Source organism: Protopterus annectens, chromosome 9.part0 (assembly GCF_019279795.1).
Source record: "Protopterus annectens isolate FY-2018-M chromosome 9.part0, PAN1.0, whole genome shotgun sequence".
Lineage (NCBI taxonomy): Eukaryota > Metazoa > Chordata > Ceratodontiformes > Protopteridae > Protopterus > Protopterus annectens.
The window spans coordinates 209,921,532-209,945,014 of NC_056743.1; the positions used below are offsets into that span (position 1 = coordinate 209,921,532).

At 40.1% G+C, this 23,483-nt stretch overlaps 1 protein-coding gene across 6 annotated transcripts; it reads left to right on the top strand.

Annotated features, from left to right (window-relative positions):
- Positions 1–678: 678 nt before the first annotated feature.
- TSSC4 (tumor suppressing subtransferable candidate 4) lies at positions 679–22,527 on the top strand. Of its 6 annotated transcripts, none has more exons than XM_044082756.1 (3): positions 679–717; positions 4,992–5,125; positions 21,307–22,527. In XM_044082756.1, the coding sequence occupies exon 3, from the start codon at positions 21,345–21,347 to the stop codon at positions 22,365–22,367; it is 1,023 nt and encodes a 340-aa protein (XP_043938691.1). In that variant the 5' UTR covers positions 679–717; positions 4,992–5,125; positions 21,307–21,344; the 3' UTR covers positions 22,368–22,527. The 6 variants fall into 6 exon arrangements, with proteins under 6 accessions (XP_043938691.1, XP_043938693.1, XP_043938689.1 ...); XM_044082754.1 differs by lacking the exon at positions 679–717 and adding an exon at positions 758–980; XM_044082755.1 differs by lacking the exon at positions 679–717 and adding an exon at positions 980–1,098.
- Positions 22,528–23,483: the final 956 nt, after the last annotated feature.

Below are 23,483 nucleotides of genomic sequence, written 5' to 3' on the forward strand. Positions count from 1 at the left end.
TAATTTGCATTCTCTGATTTTGGCAACTTCTCAGATTAATAGTAATACTTATTTTAAAAAATGTTCCTTATTGTTTATGGATTTGTCCAGGACTCAGCCATAAAAGGTTGTGAGCTTTGTACAGTATATGTATTAATTTATGCTCAAATCCATGCCATTCTCTTGCCCCTAAAGGCCATATATTGGCTAAAATCGGGTTATTATTAGCTAGGCTTGAAAGGGCCCTTAAGTTGTTTGCCTAGTAGTCTCCTATGGACCTATTAAAACCATGGTCTATATATAACATTGATAGTGTAGGCAGGCATACTCTTTGCACAATACCAGTAAATTTTTCTGAGTATAACTTGAAAACATTAGGGCTTCTAAGGCTATATTATGGTTACAGCTTTCTAAAGTAATGTCTCCAACAAAAAATACACAGCTTGACTTTTCGGACGAATGTTAATGTAAAACACTACCTTTGATACTTAAAGGGAACTGCTGAAAATCATACGTGCATTTAGCTGCTTTAGGAGAGTGAATTGGACACTAAATTGGCCCTAGGTGTGTGTGTGCCTTCTGTGGCTGGTTGGGCGCCAGGCTGACAACTCGACAACGTAAAACTCCACTGCCAATCATGAGTTCACAGGTGATCCGCTGGCGAACCCTAACCGGGGAAAAGCCGAAAGAAGGAGAGCAAAACTTTGAGAGTTGTCCATTTTTTTTTAATTAAAGAAGGTTTGTTGAGGAGAGCAGCAGTAAGAGCTTATGAGTACAAAACAGAGTTCACTAACCACACTCTTGAAACATGCATTTTGCAACTGATCACATTTTACGAAGTTTAAGAGATGAACGTTGGTAAACAAGCTCTACGTGGGGACAGCTGAAAGCTAACTCTAGTTAGAACTCGGAGCATTGAAATTGCAACGCTTCCGGTCCATGCTCTATTTTCGTTCCTGACGACAAGAAAATATTGTAGAACAAGATTTCCCAAAATATTTGTAAATTTTGTTTATTTTTGGGTTGCTTCTAGTTAGTTTATATAGGCGTGCATCACAATGCGTTTCTTCTGTTTAGTTATAATCTTACTGTCAGAAGAAAGAGATGGGAGAAGATTGGGTACTAACATTGCAAGGATAATTGAAATGTTTGCTAGTGTGCAATACATGCTTCTTGTAGTTACGAATGTTTTTACATTTCAGGTTTCCTTTCTAGTTGTCTTGTCTGTGTTGTTTAAGTAGAATATAAAACGTAGGTGACTTTGGGGACGTACGTAGGAACAGTGCTGGATGTTAAGATGTTATCCCCTAATTAGCTAGTGCTCTTGTATGTTGTGTTGTATGAGTCGTTTCGATGTTCTTGAGTCAGAGCTGTAAACTGCGAAATCAGATTGTGTGTGTAGCTTTTCGCTGATCATTTGAAAATTCTGAGGTTAGAGACGGTTAAGCCACTTTCCAGCTTTTCTTATTGGGGGAAATGTGTTGGATTGGAATGTATCGTTTTTGTCAGTACCTCCTAATTAGGCAGGATTTCACTGAATTCCTGTTTTTCACGTGGGTGCTGTCGTTGATATTTAAGAGTATTCACTTAAGTTCGAATAGAATTCGTACTTGGTACAGGTAATCTTAACTGTGCATTTTTGTAGCACATTTGACATTTTACCACGAGCCTAGATTGTAGCTCTCATATGGGTTTTGAGGTCACATCACATGTGATAGTAGTGGAGTTTTCAGCTATATTGATGAGCTGTGGTATTCTGCTGGTGGGTGGTTGAATAGAGAACACTTCTGCCCGGGCAGCCCGGTAAGTGGTGTCTGGTAGGTGAAGAAGTGGAAATAAAAGTTCTGTTTGAAAACCGGAATATTGATTTTTTTTCCCCAGGTGTCTTTGCCTTCTTTTTCTAATTTTTTTAACGATCTTATTTAGTGTGTGTGGATGTTGGCTTGGGTCTAGCTACTGCTACATATTTATTTCAGAGTTGGTGTAGGCATTGTATGCCACAAACATTTACTGAACTTGCTATAAAAATGTGTATTTTATCATTTTCTTAATCCTTATTAGGACTAGCTACTTACTAGTGTTCCATATTGATGAGTGGTCTGCAACTGCTGTTTTGAAGCACTGTCTTACAGAAACATGACTAAAACTTTGAAAATAAAATATATGCAGGATAATGTGGCACATTTCATTGTGTAACTTGGACTCATTGGTTCCCATTTACATTCATTTGGGCACCATAACATTTACAGAAATGGTTATTAGCACATTTTCAATGGGCGTTGACATTTCTTGACCATCACAGGGGGTTTACTTGTAGTGGGAGCTGGAGATGGACTTAACACTTGCATTGGTGTTTATCATTCTTTCAAAGTTAAAGCTTATGAAGAAAAATGCATCATCTTTCTGCGCACATAGGTTATCTAACTGTACCATGCCCTTGAGTTTTCAGGTTGACAGTAACTATCCTGTGAATCCATGGCTAATTGCAAGTATATGGCATCCACAGCAGCCTGCAGATAAGTCTTCAGGCAATCATATTGTCTTGAGCAGAAATGTGGATGGCCCAGTATTGTTTTGGGGTGCTTTGCACTATACATCCCCAAAAATATCCTGGATGGTCAGCATGCTTGTATTCTTGTAAAGTACTTTGACATCTGGGCATTGTGCCTTCTAGATCTCAGATACAGCATATAGCTGGAGGAGGCAAAATAAGTGTATGGATGAAGGTGTGCTGACTGAATGCCTGTGCAAGTGAAGAAACAAGGTCTGATGTAAATTCATGCTATGACATGCCACTATATACTCCTGTATTTAGAAAAAAATGTTGCGTTCACACACACTGTTGCCTTGTTAGTGCTTCCTTATGGCAGTCTGATATGTACATTTTCCAGAAGGCATGACAGTCCTTTGCAGAGCATCCGGGTTGGATGGGACAGGTAACTACATACACATACATGCAGTTTTAGAATATAAGGCCACTCCTATAGGACTGTATGACCTCTACCCCACATCAAAATGTTCTTTACCACATTAAATTTAAATATTGCATATATATTCATAGAGATTTAGTGACCAATATAATGCATGACATGCAAACCGCAGCACTACACCTGGTCTGTTATTAGCAATGTTATGGCCATCTCTGCCTGCAAAAATGCATATGTATGTTTAGTGGAACAATTTAGCATCACCAGTTCCTGTGTTGTGTAGCACATATAGGTGTTGATTTTTTAGTACAGCACATACTTGACATTGCAGGGCCTCCAGTGTGCATCTTGCACTTGGATCCATGGCCATCAGTGATGATCAGAAACTCCTTGGTGTCACTTAATGGAACTGGGTGACCCACCTGCAGTAGCATTTTTGTCTGTTTCAGTTTTCCTTGCCCAGTACTGCCGCCAGTCACACGTCCCTGATATGGTGATGACATGCTTCCTGCTTGCTTTGTGTGTTTGGCCATCAACAAATTTCACCCTTCTGTTGTCCTAGCTGCTAATGCTAATTACACTTAAAACAAAGACATTGTATTTCCCTTCTGTGCTGCACTAACACTTCTATCTGTACTTTGTTCTTTGCAGTTTTAAATTTGTCATGTTGCAGTTATTGTGCAGCCACATTCTGCTGTAAAACATGTAGACAAGAAAGTGTTTTAATACTTGTACAAAAATGTATGCACATACATACATGCAAATGTAATATATAAGGGTGTGTATATAAATGTATATTTTGCATACTGTGTGTATAAATATATATGATTACACATGCATGCTGTGTGTATTGCATATCTGTGTGTGCATACATGTGTATGTGAACTCAGGTGACACTGGTGTTAGTAAAGATGGCTCATGAGCCGCCTGTCAACCATATGTAGTCACAGCATAGCTGTATTCTTTACAGACCTGCACATAGGTGACTACATTCATGTTACTGAGCTACATTTCCAAACTTGATAGTTCAGTAGGTGTATGCTGTTATTTACATTCAGAGCAACACTTGGCATGTGTGATAACACTTGTGCAGACAGTTGCATGCATTCTGCAAAAGAAGCAGAAATGAGGAATGGTTTATGAATGTAGTATGTACCAAGAAGAAATTCTAGTTCTTCAATTAGAAGAACATCTATTCTAAATTTGCTATTCTGCAGTGCTCAGCTGCTGACTGGAGTTTCTGTGTAGAAAGTTAAGCCTCTAATGAGCTTCATTAACTTTGAATTTTGTGAAACTGCATAAATGTCATTAGAAACTATACAGTGCAGTGTAGAATTCTTATTACTTGAAAGACAAATTACATAGGGCTCATCAGCTTTTTTGCTAGAGTCATCACTGGTGTTGCACGTGTGTATGATGTAGTATTCTGAGATCAGTATATGTCATGCCAGTAATGCATCCTTTTATAGCAGATGTTTGACCACCAACATCTTTGTGCACTTGAGACTTCATGCTTTTGATGTCTAGTGTAGCATAAGCAATGTCACCTGTGAGCTGCAAAACTTAAGTAGGGGTATCTTTGGGACATGCATTGTGATAGGCGAATGGTTCATGTTCGTATACGTGCAGATAGCAGGAGCTCTTGATAATGCAGTCCCTAGTTTGAGTCTGTGATGTATATTTGTAAGGGTAACTGGTTCCATTCTCTTGAGATGACACATGCAAGATCTGGCCAGACTTTCGCTGATGGAGAAAGATGTATTGTAATGTACTGGGATGCAGGTGCACCTTTGTTTGATCTGGTGTAGAGGAGATCTGATGACTCCATAGTGCTAGTTGAGCAGGTAGCAACTCATTGACTGTCTTGGTTCAGTAAGCTTAGTAGTGATGTGCATATTCCCATACTTTTGCATCTGTATTATATATTGGGTTGTATACGATGTGATACACTTAGAAAGTGTTCTATTTAAATACAGAAGGCTTTGGGTAACAAAAAACATGCCCATAGAATGATGCTGTGGGAGGTATTGTGTAATAATTTACATACATTTGGCAAAAACAATTTGCATCTGTTTTGTATTACAGATGCATCATCTGAGACTGTGTGTCTCAGAAGGTGGAGAATATAGACTTGACAGCAGCAGCTTATTAGATGGATCACCAACCTGGAAGAGTTTCAGTCCACAGGGAAGGGATGCCTTGTTTAAAATGTGACCCAGGTATGTTTTAGGTTTGCCATAAGTTGCATGTCATGGTGAAGGAGGTCTTTGCTAGGTTGTTTTTTTTTCCTCTGCATGCCGGATTTGACACAGGCCATGTTGAAGCTTGTGGATACATATGATATTCTTACGATCATTATCCCACATATGTAAGATGTGCTGCTGCTTGACAACAGTGTGTTAGGTGTTTTGGCATTTGGGAGCTGCTGCAACTATTTGTTTTAGTGTGGTTATCTCTACATATATCATGCAATGCTTCTAATTTGGTATGATGTTCTGCATGACTTGTCTTTGCAAAGAGTTTTCCTCTTTATTTATTCCTTACATTTGGATTGTTTTTATATTCTGTCCTCCATAATGTGCATTTTTAGTTTGTTGACCTGCCTTTACATATCCATTTGAATGTTGCTGTCATTGTCTGTTTTGAGGTGCATTACTTTGTTTCTATGTTCTGTTCCCTGCTACTTTTTTCTGGCCACTTTATATGTTCTCTTTGGAATAAAATTAGGGTTGTACTCTGAATAACAAGTATTATTCCTGTCTTGTGAGCTGTGACTGTCCAGGTCCAGTTCATTTCTCTGTATGTACCTTTGCCTGCTTCTCCCATGTAGTCCCCCACCTCCACATCTGGGAATGCCATTCGTTGCATGTTCTCACCCCATATGTATATGGGTTGCCACAACATGTTTAATATCACACTTTTTGATGCTACTATACTATGTGGTTCACATCAGTTTTGTTAGTCACATACCTTTAACAAGCTTGCTTCCTTATGTGCGCTCATAGTACTCCTATGTTTCCTGAAGTGCTTCAGACTTTGATGTTACTGTCATTAGTTGACTTGCAGAAGTCGCTGTTCTGTATTCCTGGAACTTGCTGTTCTGAAACTGTCGCTGTTTGGTGAACTAATGAGTTTGTCTGTTTTGCTTGTTTTTGAAGATGTCAAATATTGTACATGGAATTCATTAATAAGTACATACATTTTGCTCTACAAAGAAATGAGCAGTGGTGATCTGAGCATGTTCCAAAGTGAGCCACGTACTTGATAAAATGGGGATCAGGCAAATAAAGTACGCTGTTTTAAGTGTTGCTTTTGTGTTTGCCACAATCTGCAGCACTCTGCATACCTTTTTGAAGCCAGGCCCTGAGCAGGACATTTATAGAATCATTTGGGAAAGCAATCAGTAGTGAGGAGGGAGCTGGTAGCTCCTCCTCCACTTATGCTGCTGATGGGAGAGAATTGTACTGAAAAGATAGTGAGCAAACAATCCTTTTTCTTCTTTTAAACCTGATATTAGTGAATTAACTTGGCCAATGAATGTGTAAACTGAAGAGTGTTGTCTATAAGACTGATTGTACAGTTGTTCTTTTCTCAAGTCTTATGTGTGTCTTATGTTTCTCTCATTTAATCGTTATCTTTATTTATAGACCTGCAGCTAATGGGTACATTTTGGGTTTAACCCACACGCATTCTGTTCAGTCATTTTTTTTTTTTTTTCTTGGCAAGTACATTGTCAGAGCTTCATTATAAATGGGAACATGAGATGAGCTGAACTACCATTTTTTTTTTTTAAACACTTGCACCTGTACTTTTTGTGAGGTGACTGAATAAGTGGCTGAATAACTGAGCTTAGAGTTGCATAGTGAGTAGAGGTTTGTATTTGGTGGGAAGATGTTTCATAGGGAAGTATTATTTTGGCAAAGCTGACTTAAGTGGAATAGGTAGTGAATGTTGGTGGTTTTAGTGTTAACCATTTCTCATTTTCTAAAGTATTTATGTTTTGCAATTAATTTTATTTCCAGTTATGTGTTTGATGTTAAAAGTGCAAGCAGGTTTGCAAAAAAAAAAAGGCTTGCTCTGTTTTGATTTAGTATCACTGTGTATTCAATTTTCTCAAGTTTCTTATGTTTCTTATTTTTTTTCTTGTATGGCCATATGCCCAGAGTGATGTTATGGGGAGGTATTGAGCAATTATTTACACAGGTTTACAAACACAACTTATATCTGTAAAAGAACAGCTTCTTACTTTGTGTTTACACTAACTCAACTCCACAAGTTAATTTTCAGTGCACGGTGTCCCGCCAGCAAAACCTAGACATTTTAGGAAGTAAACTCTTGTAGATAAATTTAGCATGGAAATACAGTCGTGTATAGATTAATAGAGCTAGTGAAACATTGTGGTGTTTGTGGCAGGTATTTTAGCTCCAAGAAAAATGTCAGTGGGATGTCCTTGGCAATAAAATGCAAAAGTGACATACTTTTTGCAACAAAAAGTAAAATTTGGTATTGTACATGTTAAAGTTCTCTCAACTCCAAACTGTTGCACTTGTTCCAGAACATGACTAGTACACTTTTAAAGCAGTGATATTGCACTTGTTCCAGAACATGACTAGTACACTTTTAAAGCAGTGATATTAACAAAATAGAGATGGTACTGATGAGTTTGGATTTGAAGCACTGGGGCTAGAGGAGGACACTACATATCAAGGTACCACATTGTCAAGATGTGCTGTTTTTCACAATTATCCACATAGCGATTTTAAGAGCTATGCAGTAGTGTACATGGCAGTCCGTGAAGATAACAGTTCAGCAAACTTTAACAGTATCTTTTTTTTTTTTTTGTAGTAATTCATTCTTGTATGAATTCAGAGGGATCATTGGTAGGAGGTATGTTACTTAAGGGAGTGTGTGTGTATGTGTATTAGAATAACTGTGTGAGGTGCATTAATGGCATGTGGTGTACTTGGTAAACTGGCGTGAATCTTCTTAGTTATGTCCTGTATACTTCTTTAGAATGGAATTTTGATGGAAGTTGGCTTCATTCTGCAGTCCTTGATTTGATTTCCTCAGTCTCCTTTTGCTTTTGTGACACTGGCCAAATAAAGCTCCTGGGTCACCCCTGAAAAGTGGCAGCTTACCTGGTTTAAATATTCGGCTTTTAAACTTAAAATATGCCAGAATAGTATTATTTGTGTTGGCATGCATTTTCTGAAGGATAAGAAGTTTGAAACTCAAATGCCTGTCATTATTTAGTGACTTTGATCCTCAGTGATTTTCCAGAAAAACACAAATTTTATGATTAACAGATCAAAAATATGAGGACAAAATCTGGACAGTTGAGAGGTATGGCACGCACTGTTTGAGGCAATTATTTAGAGTGGAGACTTGGGTGCCATATGAGGTATGAAGAGTGTGGTAAGATAAAGTTTGCTAGGTATTTCATAGGATCATAGGAGGTTACTAGGCTGTTAGCCTTGAAGTCCTTACAAGACTAGCCAAGAGTTTAACCCATATTTAGACAAATCAGCACCCAATGCCCCTGTTTAGCAGGGACACGGGTAGAATCTCGGGGGTATATTTTCTATTTCCCATCCAGTTATCCGGGTTACTCTAATGGAGTTTGATTTGTGGATATGCAGCAGTCCCATCAAGTTGGGGTCCATGATCGCCTTGTATGCCAGACAGAGGTCACCTCTTAGGAGTCTGTTTGAAACTGAGGAGAGGGATAGGGCTTTTAACCTATCTGTGTATGGTAGATGTTTGAGGCCCTGGATCCTCCTGGTGAGGAACCTCTGTGGTCTCTCCAGCTGCTGTATGTGCTTTGCGAGGTATATGCTGAAAGGGGCATTGTACTCAATAATGGGCCTTATAAGGGAAGAATACAGGGATGTTATTACCTCCCTGTCCCTGGATGAGATACTCTTACTTATGAGGTTGGCCATGTAGAAGGCTTTCCGTACAATGGAAGCAACATGGTGGTCAAAAGTCAAGGTTGCTTTCAACCTGGGTACTCGGATCCCTCGCAAGTGATTGTATAATTGGATAATTTTTGGGGACGTCCCATCTCCCCAAAGGGGATGGTGATGCATTTTTTGGTATTAAGCTTGAGGCCATGTTTCTGGTACAAACCATTTGTCTGAGACCCTCTTGGAAGATGTCCACATCACTATGAGAACTGATGACAGCACCCAGCTTGCAGTCATCTGCAAACTTGGTCAGCCATAACCCACTGGTTTTGCCCTGCACCTCAGAAACATATACCCGAAATAAAGAGGCCCCAAGACCGATCCCTGGGGTATGTCTGTTGTTACGGGTCTACTGCTTGAGGTGGCTTCCCCTATTTTGACTACGTGGGTTCTGTCAGTGAGCCAGTTTGCTACCCATCTGGTAACATATGGATTGATGCCTAGTTGAGAGAGTTTATCTATTGTGCCCAACTGGGGAATAGTGTCAAAGGCTTTGGCCAGGTCAAGGTAGACAGAGTGCACCATCTTCCCCCTCATCCATGGCTTTGGTGACTCCTCTCAAAGTCGACCAAATTTAGCAGACATGACCTCCCCTTGACAAAGCCAAACTGTGTGGGATCAAGTGTTTGGAGGTTGCCAATGTCCTTGTTAATGAGATCCATGATAATCTGTTCCATGGCCTTGCAGATCAGGCTAGTTAGGCTGATGGGTTTGTAATTTCCCGGATCAGTTGATGCTCCACCTTTGTGTAAAGGGATGACAATGGCTGCCCTCTACTCAGCTGGGACAAAGCCAGTACTTAGGCTTTGGATGAATAGGGTGCCTATTGGACCTGCAATTTCCTTACCTTAGTTTATGTAGGATGCAGCCTGGGATGTTATCGGGTCCCATGGAGGCTCTATTTTCTGCCTTTTAGAGAGCAGTGATGACTGACCTGTTCGCTAGATATAAGGGAAAGGGGACAGGCACTGGGGATGTCCTGATTTACTGATGGGGGACAGAGGAGTAAAATATTTGCAGAATCTGTCAGCCAGCAAGTTTGCTATATCTACAGCATTTGTGTATGTGGTTTTCTTGACCACCAGTTCTGAACAGATCTGGGTGCTTCCTTTGAAGTTGTGGACATATGTGAAGAAGGCCTTATGATTGTCTCTAGTAGACTCACTAGTGCTTTTATTTGCTTGTTCAGGCTAAGGAGACATTGCTTCCAGTTGGGCACCTGCTACTTCTTGGTCTAGGACAGCAATTGTTTTTTCTTTTGTTGGAGTTTATATATTGCAGATGTCCACCAGACAGGTTTACTCTTCCTTGCGGAGGATAATTTAGTCCTGTCGTGTATTCCTGTTACCGTGCATCTATATAAATGCTCGTATAGTGCTTTGGTGACATTTTGGATATTGGCACCAGTTCCTACAGGGGGGATGGCTGTCAAGCTGTTTATATTATCCCTCAGGAGGCTGTAATCAGCTTTGGAGAAGTTTTTATGTCTGATCCTGGCTAGCGGGGGGTTGGGGGAGATGGTGACTTCGAAGGTGACCGCTTTGTGGTCGGTTCTTACCAGGGAAGATGATACTATAGGGATGCTGCAGTGGTTACTCATGTTGGTTAATACCAAGTCCAAGATATCACCTCTTGTGGGGTTATCGACTAGCTGTTCCAAGGGATTAGCGTTGACAAAATCAAGGAATCTCTGGGCATTTGTGTTCTGGCATGAGTATTTTTTTCAATCTATGTTTGGAAATTAGTAACCCAGGATTAGGGTAAAGGGTCGAATCTTGACAGATTCAAACAGGTTCAAATAGGCGGATTGGGCATCTTAAGTCAGATTTGGGGGCCGGTAGGTAGCTATGATTTGAATAGGGGCCTTGTCAATGGTTAAGTGCACCTGGAATGTCTTCTGTGCATCATACTATTTGACCAGCCAGGAGATGCATATGTCTTGGCACAATTTAAGGAACTAAACAAATGTTCATTATTCTTCCTGCTACAGTAGCCTTTTAGGCTATGTGGATTGTGCCTTGCCCAAGGCACAATAATTAGTAAGCTTCCAAAATCTCTGGTGGCCTCCCACATCATCACTCTGACTGCTGATTGGTCAGCTCTGACGAGGGAAAATTAGCAAAATGAAGTAACTTGAGTACTTTCTTGCTGCTTCGTGAAGAAGCAGCCCAAGAGGTTTCATGAGACCAGCAGCTGGCCTTCAACTTCATTCTTACAGGCAAGTCCTTTTTGTTGAACCTTTCCACACATAATTTGTCATTTATTTATATATATATATATATATATATATATATATATATATATATATATATATATTAGAGAGAGAGAGAGAGACGCACACACACACAATACAAAGCGGGAGAGAGAGCTGTGTTTGTTTTATTTAGCTTTTAGTGGGACTGCCACTCTAAGAAACCCTGTATATTTAGTAATTTCACAAGTTTCCTGTCATGGACTACTGTTTTTAGCTTTGGTTAATTTGGGTGTTTTTATTTTTTGTGAGGGAAATGTATTTCTTGTATAAATTTTGTGTTTTATGTTAAAGGTTTAGTCTTGGAAGTGTGTTATTTTGACCGGAACTACATGATTACAGATACTACCACAGTGGTACATCAGTAAGGGAAGGAGTACCAAGCCAGTAATACTGCCTGTGCAAGCTAGCTATGGTGACTTAACCCTCAAAGCATCATGTATTCCATCAGAAGAAAACATAGTGACAGACAAGTTGAGCAGGACCTGGACAGACACACAAGAATGGAAATTGAATGACACGTTCTTCCAGGAATTAATCCAGTTGTTCAAACACATCAAACAGATATGTTTGCTTCCTTTCAGTAAAAGCTGAATAAATTCTGTTCCAGGATGCTTTGCAAGGGGTTCACTTTATAACATCGAAATACTGAAATGTCGAATTTCAGTATCTCGAAGCTATAAAGTCGAATGTTAAAAATAGCGAACGTTCATAATTGCGAATTTGACGTATGTCAAAAATATGTCATTCGCGGTTATGAAGTTGCGCTATGTAATGTCTGGGTTTGTGTTTTGTTGGTGCGCGGTGCCGTGTTTGGATGTAGGTGTTATGTCAGGTGAGTGAGTGTTTTGTAAGGGTTTTGAGTGGGAGTTAGTGTGTGTGAGGGATTGGAGAATGTGCGTGAGCTTTTGTGTTGTGTTTGTGCGATCTCGGAGTTAGTATATATAAGTAGGGGGGGTGGGGGGGCTTGCCCCCCTGCTTATGTGTGTTGTTTTTTTGTTTATGTTGTGATGTGGGTGTTGTGTTGTATGTTTAGTGTAGTGTGTGCGGTGTTTTCGGTTATGTGGTTTCGCGGCTTTTGTTTGTCGGTGTTTTGTGGATTCGGTTTTATAGTCTCGAGATACTGAAATTCGATATTTCAGCATTTCGAGGTTATAAAGTGAATCCTTTGCAAGTAGGTCTAGAAAACAAATGCATTTTAATTCTGGTGGATGGGGATGTTTCTTTATGCATTTCCACTGATATCTAGGGTAATTCTGAAGCTTCACTAGGGCTACCTATAAATAATTGTGGTGACTCCCTTTTTGCCCAGGCAGCATTGGTTGTTCCTTCTTATGAAATTGAAGAAGGGCAATTGAAACAAGCTACCTCACAAACTGGGACTGTTATCATAAGACAGGGAGATTGGTATACCCAGTTTCAAACAACTTGGATTAACTGCCTGGATGATTTAATTCTGAATTATTTTAGGCATCTCTTATGGAGGATGTGTAACTGGTACTAAAGAAGGTAAGTGAACCTGCTACTAGAAAAATCTTATAATAGCCAGTGGAAAAGATTTTCTAACTGGTGCCTAGGCAATAACTAGTGTTAATCAGGGGTCATGTACAACTGTTAAATAGTTTTGTGAGTTATTTGCCTATTTTTTTTATTCCTCTGCTAAGGTGCATCTTGCAGACTTTCCAGCTTGTCCATGAGTTCTCCACTTTCTTCTTTGTTTTTGGTAAAGCAGTTTCTCAGTGGAGTTTATCCATTCCTTGTAAGCAAGTTGCTTCTTCTTGTAATCTTTGTGCTAGAAAAGTTTAACTGTACCTCCATGTGAAATTGCAGCTGAAGCAGACTTAACTTTCATTACATGGAATTGCTGTCCATCTTGATCACTTGGTGGCTTTGGAATTGCCCTACCCTGCTGTAAATTTGATTTTGGACACGCCTCCCAGTCCCATCTCATCTCATCAGCTCATTCACGTGTTAGAGAGCATTTGGGAAGGTCAGTCCCCTTAGTTTCTTAATCTTGAATTATCTTGTGTTTCCTCCCTCTACACTTAACAAAAAAAAAATTACACTTTATTCGGTTGCTTTTACTGTAATTGTGTTCTTTCTACTTTATTACCTTATTCTGCTTGCTCTTAAGTGTTCCAGTGCTTTTATTCTTCTGCATTTATTACTGCTTGTTAGTAACCTGATTAAATTTATCAATTATTGTACGCATCTTAGTTTTGGTTTTAGCACTTGGGCTTCAGGCCAGATATTTTACATTTTAAGAAGGTTTTTGTGGTCTACAGTCTTGTGGACAAACTCTTTATTGGAATCCTCTCTTATTATGTCTGGACAATTTCCATCAGTTTTTTCAGCCAGCCTGGTCGACATTGGCCTACTGGAACAGTGTAGCAACTGCCGCATGTTCAAGGAAAGCGCTGTTCACCTAGCACATAATTCTTGTTCTTGCGAGAAATGCATCTACATCGGTGACCTGGAATTCATGCTCTTTCATGCCGCAGTCAGTACTCCTGACAGAGGAGATTCCCTGCACAAACACCAAACCACCTACATCACATATCCAAGCACAACACGCACACCTATGCAGAGGTCCTCAATAAAAACTTACCTAAACAGCAAAGACCTCCAAAACACACTTGCAGACATTACACACATACAACACCAAACAAATCGCACACAGCAGACAACACACCCTTGTTTCACAAATACAGCCCATTAGGCATAACAATAAACCAAACACACTAGTCACTGGCGACTGAATTGTGAGAGAGACCGATGTCCCCCCTCACCAGGCTCGACAAGGAGAAGGTCACAGTTAGTTGTCTGTCAGGTGCCAGAATCCTCCACATCATGCACACACAAGTCTCTTCACAACAGGTACAAGTATGACCCTGTCATTGTCCATTGTGTGAATGACTTGAGCTGTACCTCCCTGGACTATATGAAGAGAGACCTGTTTGAGCTGTCAGAGTATGTGTCCAAGGCAGGTATGATCCTAGCCCTAAACAGCATTCTACCTTACCAAGAATGATACCACAATACCAACAAAAATAATTGACTTCAACAATTGGCTTAGTTTCTGTGTCATTCCAAGATGATGCAGTATCTGTCTGCATGGGATGACCTAGTTGACAGGCCTCGATGCTTTGCCAGCGATGGCCTCCACCTGTCACCCCTGGGATTCTTGCCTTCCCCGTTGTGGGCCTTTTTAGTCAATGTCCAAAAGACATCTTCCAACATAAAAGATCCGTCAAAAAGCAAATTGAAGGTCATGCTGCTTAAAGCTAGGAGCCTTAACCTGAAAATGCACTCACTGGAGAGACTCCCCACACTGGAAGATGCTGATATCTGTGCAGTCACAGAAACTTGGTTCAAGTCTGTGGAGTGCACCCCCACCTTAACAGGCTATACCTCATTCCACACATTCTGACCACAAAATGAGGTCAGAAGACTAACGGTGGTGGAGTGTATACCTTCATTAAAGATAAGCCCACCTCCAGACTGGTTTGCCAGCATGACACACTAGAATTACTCCAGGTGCAACTGACAGTTGGCAAGACACCCATCTAAGTTATAGCTAGCTATAGACCCCCTCCATGACTCGGGACACCCACTCCTCCTACTGGAACTTACTTGACTCCATCAAGATACCCCCTAACATCCTGATTCTTGGTGACTTCAACTACCCCACCATAGACTAGGTGAACTATTCCTACACTAAAGCACTCATCCAATGATTCCTTGACTTCATCAGTTTTAGCGCACTAGACCAGCTTGTCTTATCCTCCAGAAGGAGAGATAACATTCTAGACTTGGTTCTTACCAACATGGGCGATCGCTACACCACTACCATAGTCAGTTCTTCCCTGGTGAGATCAGATCATCGGTCTGTCTCATTCGAATTTTCTATCCCACCCAACTGCTCCCCCAGCCATAACCAGGTTTTTCTCAGAAGCTGACTACAACCTTCTAAGGGAGGTTATCAGTAGCTTCACACCACTGCCCCCCTCTGAGGATGCAGACAACTATGCTGAACAATATGCCAGTGCAGTATCCAAGCAGCTGTATAACTTCATGGACTTGACCATACCCAAAAGAACTAAAACCTGCTCTTCCAGGAAACACAAACCCGTCTGATGGCTATTGTGTCAACAGGCTTTACAATAAAAGGAAGAAACTGTTGTACAAGGGTGAAAAGGAACAAATTCCAAATTGGAAAATCTCCCCCTTAGCTTCAGCAAGCAAATTAAATCACTAGTAAAAACCTCCAAAGCCAATTATGAATCAAAACTAGCTTCCAAAACAAAGGAAGACCACAATGCCGCCTATCAATTATGGCAGGAACCTCCATGGCAAAGGCCAGGTTTGTTCTGAATTAGTACTTTAACAGTACCAGTTACACTGATCTTGTTGACTTGGCCATCCTGCTAGCAGATAAATTTATTGCCAACTTAACCCCCCCCCCCCAAAGGCCAATGCAGCATCTCCGATACTTGTCCTGCACCTCACAGTTCTGTAGATAAGTGTTAAAGGCCCTATCCAAAGCAAAGAACACCTCTTCCATGGGACCTGATAATATCCCAGGATGTATTCTGCACCATCTCCAGCAAGAACTAGCTGCGCCATTGAGCACCCTATTCAACCACAGACTAAGTACAGGCTTCAATCCAGCAGAGTGGAGAACTGCCATTGTCATCTCCTTGCATAAAAGTGGTGCCATTACTGACCCTGGAAACTATCGTCCCATTAGCCTGACAAGTCTGACCTGTAAAGCCACGGAGCATATTATTATGGCTCTCATAAAAAAGGACATAGGCAATCTCCAGGCACTTGATCCCACCCAGTTCGGATTCGTCAAGGGCAGATCTTGCCTGTTAAACCTGGTTGACTTTGAAATATTACCGAGGCCCTGAATGAGGGAAAGTCAGTTCATAAAGCTTACCTCGACTTGGCCAAAGCCTTTAACACAATCCCCTACTCGGGCATCATTGAAAAGTTAACACAACTTGGCGTAAATCCCTATCTCATCAGGTGGGTGGCCAACTGGCTCATCGATAGGACCCACAAGGTCAAAATAGGTGCCTCCACCTCCGACAGCAGACCTGTTACTAGTGGTGTTCCCCAGGATCTGTCCTAGGACCCCTGCTTTTTGGCATCTACTTCTCAGAGGTCCAGGCAAAGACAAAAGGCCTGTGGCTGACCAAGTTTGCAGATGACTGTAAGTTGGGTGATGTCATTGCCTCCCCAAAGGATGTTAACGTACTGCAAGAGGGTCTCACAGCAACAAATGACTGGTGGCAAAGTCATGGCCTTAAGTTAAATACAAAGAAATGTATTATACCATTCGGCAAAAAACACTCCTTCCATTTTAGGCCAATAATTTAGTATAACGCTCTGTTTGGCATGTACTTCAAACACCTACACCAACTGGAAAGGCCACAGAAATACCTCACAAAGAAAATCCATGGCCTCTAACACCTTTCCTATGGCGAAAGGCTCAAATCACTGTCACTCTGCTCGGTGTCATACAGATTGCTCAGAGTTGATCTGTGTCTCACATACAAGGCAGTCTGGGACCCTGCCCTACTAGAGATGCTCCATATCTGTAAGTCTAACTCCTCATGCATTACCCACTCAAAAGGCCTAAATCTGATGTGCAACATCAACAAAACCTGCTGGAGAGAGAGGTTTGTCTCCCCAAGGCTGCCCTGTTTCTGGAATAGACTTCTCATACATGTCAAACAGAGCACCTTGCTGACCCTCTTCAAGCGCAACCTTGATGAGTGGATGGGAAACCACAAATTTGTCCCTGGGGTTCCACCGGTGTCCCTCATTGACAGGGGTGGCAGGTGCTGACTGAGGTTTTTTTGGGGGAATAATCTCTTGGCTAGGCTTGTAAAGGCCCCAGGACCATTAGCCTAGTAACCTTCTATGATCCTGTGATGATCTGGAATATTATTAAATATTCCTAGATAGTAGCACTTTGGTGATTTCCAGATAATCAGCGAGTATGAGGACTGTACTTTTCATAAATGTACACGCTGAGTAGTTTGAAATTGTTTGAATTTGTTAGATGTGATGAGTGGGAGAGCTGAGGATGTGAATTATAGATGTATTTGTGGGTGGGATTTCTTTTTGATTTGTTTTGTAATAATTAGTTCTTTAGTGCTTATTTGAAAGCGGCAAAAGAAAGGTGGTTACAGTGACTCTAATGAGGAGGTTTGCAGTTTTATCCTGACCCCTGCATCGTTAAAGAAATAACTGTTTTAGTCTCTCCTTTTTTTTTTTTTTTTTTTTTTTTTTTTTTTGTTTGTTCTAAGAAAGACTGATTTAATATTTAAATCAAAATCTTGCTCAGAACTTTAGCTGTGTATTTATTTGGCTAGTACAGTAGTTCTAACACCAGATAATTACCGTGTCTCCCTGTTAAAATTAAAGGGAGATGTAACCTAGAAGTGAAAAGACATTTATTTTACTAGTGTGAAGTTTCACTTTTACTCCTCAGTCTGGGTTTGCAATGTCAACTAAAATCAAAGTCTAACTACAGTTTAAAACGGAGTGCTACCAGGTTTTTGTCCAAAAATGATGATAGAAAATGTCTCAGAGAGAGAAACCCCCACTCTCCACAAGTGAGCTTGCTTTGCCATTAAAATTTGCCAGGCTGTTATACACATTCTGTTAGGTTCATAGGTAAGTACTAGGCTAGCTGCCCTTCTGGGCCATTTTAAGCCTAGTCATTTTCCCTTTTTGTGCTTAAAATAACCTGTCCCATTTGGTTATTTATTAGCCTTACCCATTCCATGGTTGATGATTATATATTACTCCTAATGAGAATAACTGGGATCATACCATAGATAATTTGAGTGGAGCCTTATATGGGATAAAGGATTTAGAAGCTGCATCTGTCTGTCAGTAGTATTTGGGGCAGTACTGGAGTAAATTTTAATTTCCCATCCATAGATCTAAGTTGCACTGGAAAATGGACAGGGATGAACTTTGTTTTATGTGTATGGGGAGTCTTCCACGGCAGTGGTATTCTATACAAAATATACCTGTCCGTCCAAACAATTTTGTTGATGTTTCAGATTCCTAGATACAGTATTTTTTATGCCATTTGACCTGCTGATGTGTAGTAAATCTATAAGTAATGGGTCAGAGGATGTCTTGTATGTCAGACATGGGTCACCACTTGGCAGTCTATAAGATATTGAGTATAGTGGCAAAGCTTTGAGTCTGCCAATGTAGAACATGTTGTTTAGGCTTTGTGTCCTTTAGTAAGGTACCTATCTCTGTAGGCATTCAGTCTCATGCCAAAGGGTGTATTATATTCAGTGATAGGTAGGGCTGAGTGAAGGGTTGCATCGACACCTCTAGATCTAGGCACAAGGTGTGCAGTATAGTAGGACCTTCTTACAACAGTAGACTGGTGTTGGTCAAAAGTTAGGTCACTGTCCACGTAAGTTTCTGAATCTCAAACTGGGTCATCTCTTAGGGGTGTATTGTCAGTGTGGTAGTTCCCTGGGGTAGATGATGTCCCAAAGGTTACAGTAATGCATTTTTTGGCATTAAGTTTCAGATCATGATTTTGTCACAGACATTCCTGCAGGATGCCTAACTCACTTAGGGACAATATTAACTTTTTTTCAGGGTTGTAGAATGTAGCTCATATACAAAATTTGCATTTCTGTTAATGTTTACTTCTGATTGGTATATTTAAGTAGCGGAGGGGTGTGGGGCTCAGCCCCCCCATAGGGTTACCACCTGTCCCACTTTGCGAGGGACAGTCCCTCTTTAGGCAGTTGTGTCCTGACAAAAAATATTAAAAATGGCAAATGTCCTGAGATTGTAGGACATAATTATGTCCCAAATTTTATGTAATAGTTGCATAAAATAGTTATTTCTGTATCTAAAATACCTAAATGTTACAAGAAACAGAATAAACAACTAAACTGCTACAAGAATAAGCTTTTATTTAGGCAAAGAAGTTAAGGTCTATCCTTTGTACTGATCGTGGGTGTGTGCCGGCCTGTAAAATCTGATGTGTGTCCCGAAAATGTCCCACTTTGCCCATTTGAAAAGGTGGCAACCCTAGCCCCCCACAGTGGGGCTTGCCCTCCCTGCTTAAACCCATTTTGGATATTTTTTTTGTGGGTGTTTTTATAAGGTCCACGTTTGAAGACATTGACCATATGGTGTTCAATGTTTTCAACTGTCGATCCTGTAATGTAGACTCCTTAGAAATCTATATAAACACACACACCTCAGTAGGATGTAACAGAGACGTATGCTTTATGAATAAAAGTGTAAAGCTGCCAAGTTTCTGATACGTTACAGAAGTCTGGAGAGTGCAGTGCTAACAGAGATGCAAGACTGGATAGGTTGTTAGCAATACTCTTGGCACTGACAACGTTTAAACACGTTGGGCTAAACATGCACACTGTTGAAGTGGGATCTGAGTTTCTAGTCTGTGGTAAAGGATGTGGTTGGGGTGAATATCCCCACTGTAAACCAAGTTCTTTCTTATGTGATAAAAGGTTGCAAAATAATTTGGTATTGGGAGTATAATTCTTGACTTTCGTGAGAAAGTAGGCTTTTAACCTTTTGAGATTCAGTTGGGTGCCTGCACTAGCAAGCTGGGAGTACCAGATTGATATCTTTTGAGGAAATGTTAATAAGGGAAATAATTGTAGCAAGGTGAGTTATTAAAAGTACAGATGGGAGACCACAAGGGGATCACTTAAGAAGTTATAGAGATGCAGTTCTAAATTGCATTGTGGGTCTCATAAATTTGATGTGCTTGCTTTTTAAGTTTTTCTTGCATTGAACAGAAGTGCGCGTCCTCAAGTCACCATACAAATGAAAGCAGTAAGTACTATAAAATAGATCAGTTGTTTTTTTGGTCCTTTTTACTGTAGGGCTTGTGATCTGAGACTGAACTAAAACTTGTGATGTGGTCAAAGGATCTTCAAACGTGTTTACTTGTAAGCTCACACTCTTACTGTTTATAGCCTATTTGAAGAAGTAAAAACTGTAGCTAATAAGTTTAAATACTTTGTTTTATATTTGCCTGCCCAGTGCATTGAGGGATAAAGCCCTGACCAAGAATAAATTCAAGACTCAGATCGGTGACAAAGTTGGCAGGAATGATGACTGTACCCATTCTGGGGGGAGGAGAATGCTGGATGGGTGGATCTCTTGTTGAGCCCAGGTAGATACTAGAAATTGAAGACTTTGCAGGGCTGAGCATATGGGAATTGCAAGGATGCATAGCTGCTGTATGGACAAGGATTGCTTCCTTGGCCATACCTCATTGCATGTCCAGACTTTGGCCTATTACACCCAACACAGGGCCTTGGGGAGAAAGCCTTGTTGTTTCAGTCATCATATATGACTCTTCAGGATCTTTGTCCACTGCATGTCTTCCTTCTAGACAGTAGATGGCTGTAGATGTGGGGGTAAGTACAATTTGGATTTTTCTGTCCTTTTCCCTCCTGTCAGGCATTACCAATAGGAAGTTGCAGCTATGAGAGAGTCTTGCAGCTGATAGCCATAGCAAGTAGTTAAAAAAAAATGTTTATAATTTTGACACAGGTTTATTCTTCGTATTTTTATGTCTACCTTGAATCCCTGAGTTTAGGCCTGCATTGGACAGAAATATCGTACTTGCAAAGTCTTTAAATATTCTGTGATTGTTTACTCTTGGTCCTTAACTAAACAAAAGATACAGTGCATACTACTTAAAAAGGCAGATTTATTCCCCCACCCATAGATATTGCCCATACAGCAAGGTGAGTTGCCATATTTCCCCAGGATGGGTGAATGAGCATCACCTACTCACTCCATTCTCTTCCCACTTGGCCCCTTCTCCATTGCCGATAGTGATTCTTGAACATGTCATCTTGGATAATAACAGAGATTCATCCTTCTGCGCCACAGTCCTGAATTTGGTTAATTTTGTGTGAGTAGGTGTTTAACGCTTGGTTTTTTTTTTTTTTCCTCCCCCTCCCAGAAAATACTTTTGAGTGACGAGTTTGTAGATGTACAAACAGGTTGTAGATTAGTTTGAATTGCTATGCTTAATTTTGTTTTGATATTTTTCTGTTTAAATTTACATCCATATGAGCAGGTTTGTGCTAAGTTACATTTATTGCACTTAATTATTTTGTTTTTGTTCCTACTTTAGGACCTGAAATATAAAGGTTGGTGCTAGTCTCATTTTAGATGGCATCATGGTTGAATAACAATATGGCAGAACAAAAAGGTGAACTTTGTGTGACTCTTGATGCTGGTGAAGCTGCGGATGAGGATTGTGATTTGCCTTCAGATGATTTATCTCTCAGTGACTCTGATCCAGAAGACAAAGTATTCCTTAATGAACCCGAGGTCAGTGATATCTCTTCCAAAGAGTTTCCTTTGGGTGTTACCGACACTGAAGTGAACACTAAAAATCACAGCATCCAAGAAGATGTCAGCACTTCAGTAGAACAGCTGCCTTCTGAACTGTTTCAGTTAAAGGGGATGAGTTCCTCTTTCTCCCTTCGCAGTCGAAATATATTCGATAATTTAGAAAGTGCTGCCAAAGGTACTACATCCCCTTTAAGTGATGATGAGGATACTAGTTTATTTAAAGTTCCGTACCCCAAATCTCCTCTGGCAGTACACACATCAGACAGCGTTACAGAGCGGCAAGGAAAAGTTCCACCTAAACCACTCCAGTCTCTTCCAGATTATATAGAGCACCCTGAACGCTGGACTAAGTACAGCTTAGCAGATGTTTCTGAAACAAGTGACTTGCAGAATAGGCAAGTGGCACTGGAATTCTTGGACAGTTTGAAGAAATGTAAAGATGGAACATTAGGCAGAGAAAGTATATCTTATTCTTTTAATCAAAATCATGGTAATAAATCATCAGATAAGATCTTGTTTAAACAGCCAGTTAAAATGCAGGTGGATGGTTCCACCACAGGAGAAACCTTGCAAGAGAAGCAGTTGAAGCTGGACAGCCCCTCAAAATCAGTAAGCCTAATACACGTAGGCAAAGATAGTCCTGAGAAGGTAGGACTAGAACATTTAGTCCATGTAGATAATGATTCAGAAGATGGGGCGAAAAGGTCTGATACCAAAGCAGTGGAGCAACCCTGCAAAAACATTGAGGTGCCACCTCATTTGGGATTTCATCGCATCAAAAAGAGCATTAGAAAGAACATACGCCCCAAGTCCGACCAAGAAGATAATTCCGACTGAAACTTTCAGACTTCATTGGTCATTAATGGTGGGTTTTTAAATTGTTTTAAATTTTACTCCAGTAATTCCTTCTTTTACTGGGTAAGATCTTAAGATGTACAGATGTTGCAGAATGACTAGACATATAACTATCTTGCAGCACATGCAGATATGATTAAAATTCTGTGTACCATTTTTTTTTTTAATCTGTGAGAGTTATTATTTCTTGGATAACTGAAACCACTTTCTTACTGACATTGGCAGATGACTGTTTACATTCTCTTATAACACTGCCAGACAAATTTTCGTTTCTTCATAATTCTTAAATTTTATTTGTGTTTATCATTTTAGGTGCTAGGAAATAGCTGCTTTCAAATAAACAAACATTACATAACAGCCTAGAGGTACATTCATTTAAAAACAGTAGCAGTGAAAATGCCCATCAAGATTGTTTTATATAACCCTTTTAAAAGTAAACAGTAATGTGAGAAGACACATTCTTAAGGTCATAGAAGGATATTTTGCATTCATAAAAAGAACTGTACATTGGTTTCATTTCAAAATGAAAGAATTTGTAGTATTCTCAGTGGCTTTTGCTGGTTATTGCTGTAATTTAACCAGCTGATACATGTGCAATTTTCCATGGTAAAGGTTGTAAGAAAACCAGCTGGAAGAACAGCATACCATAATGTAGTGCTTTTAGCAAAACTATAATGAACCTCGGAATAGTGATTTAAGTTTTGTATAGGCTTTCTTAAAGCAATTTGAAGAAATATGTCATACAGCAGTATTAACTATAATAATGAAAACCCTTTCTCTAAGATTTAACTGCTAAAATTCCAGATTTAAGAATGCCCACAGAAGAAAATAACAGATGTTAATGGACATGTAAGTCGAGCTTCAGCCAGGAATCAATTTTATTCCTTATGATTATAATATAACCATCAACTTGGTCGATTCAGTACTTTCTGCTTTTTGGTGGTCCCCAAAAGAAAGCCGTAGATTGGGTTTTAGTTACATTAATTGTTAAAATGGCATTTTGATGCCCACACAATGTGTCTTTCAGCTTTTCCCGGTTAGGGGTCGCCACAGCGGAACTCCGGTCCATTAATGATTGGTAGTGGATTTTTACATACC

Coding starts and splice junctions, on each gene's coding strand:
- TSSC4 (XM_044082756.1), top strand. CDS start 21,345: ATGGCATCATGGTTGAATAACAATATGGCAGAACAAAAAGGTGAACTT.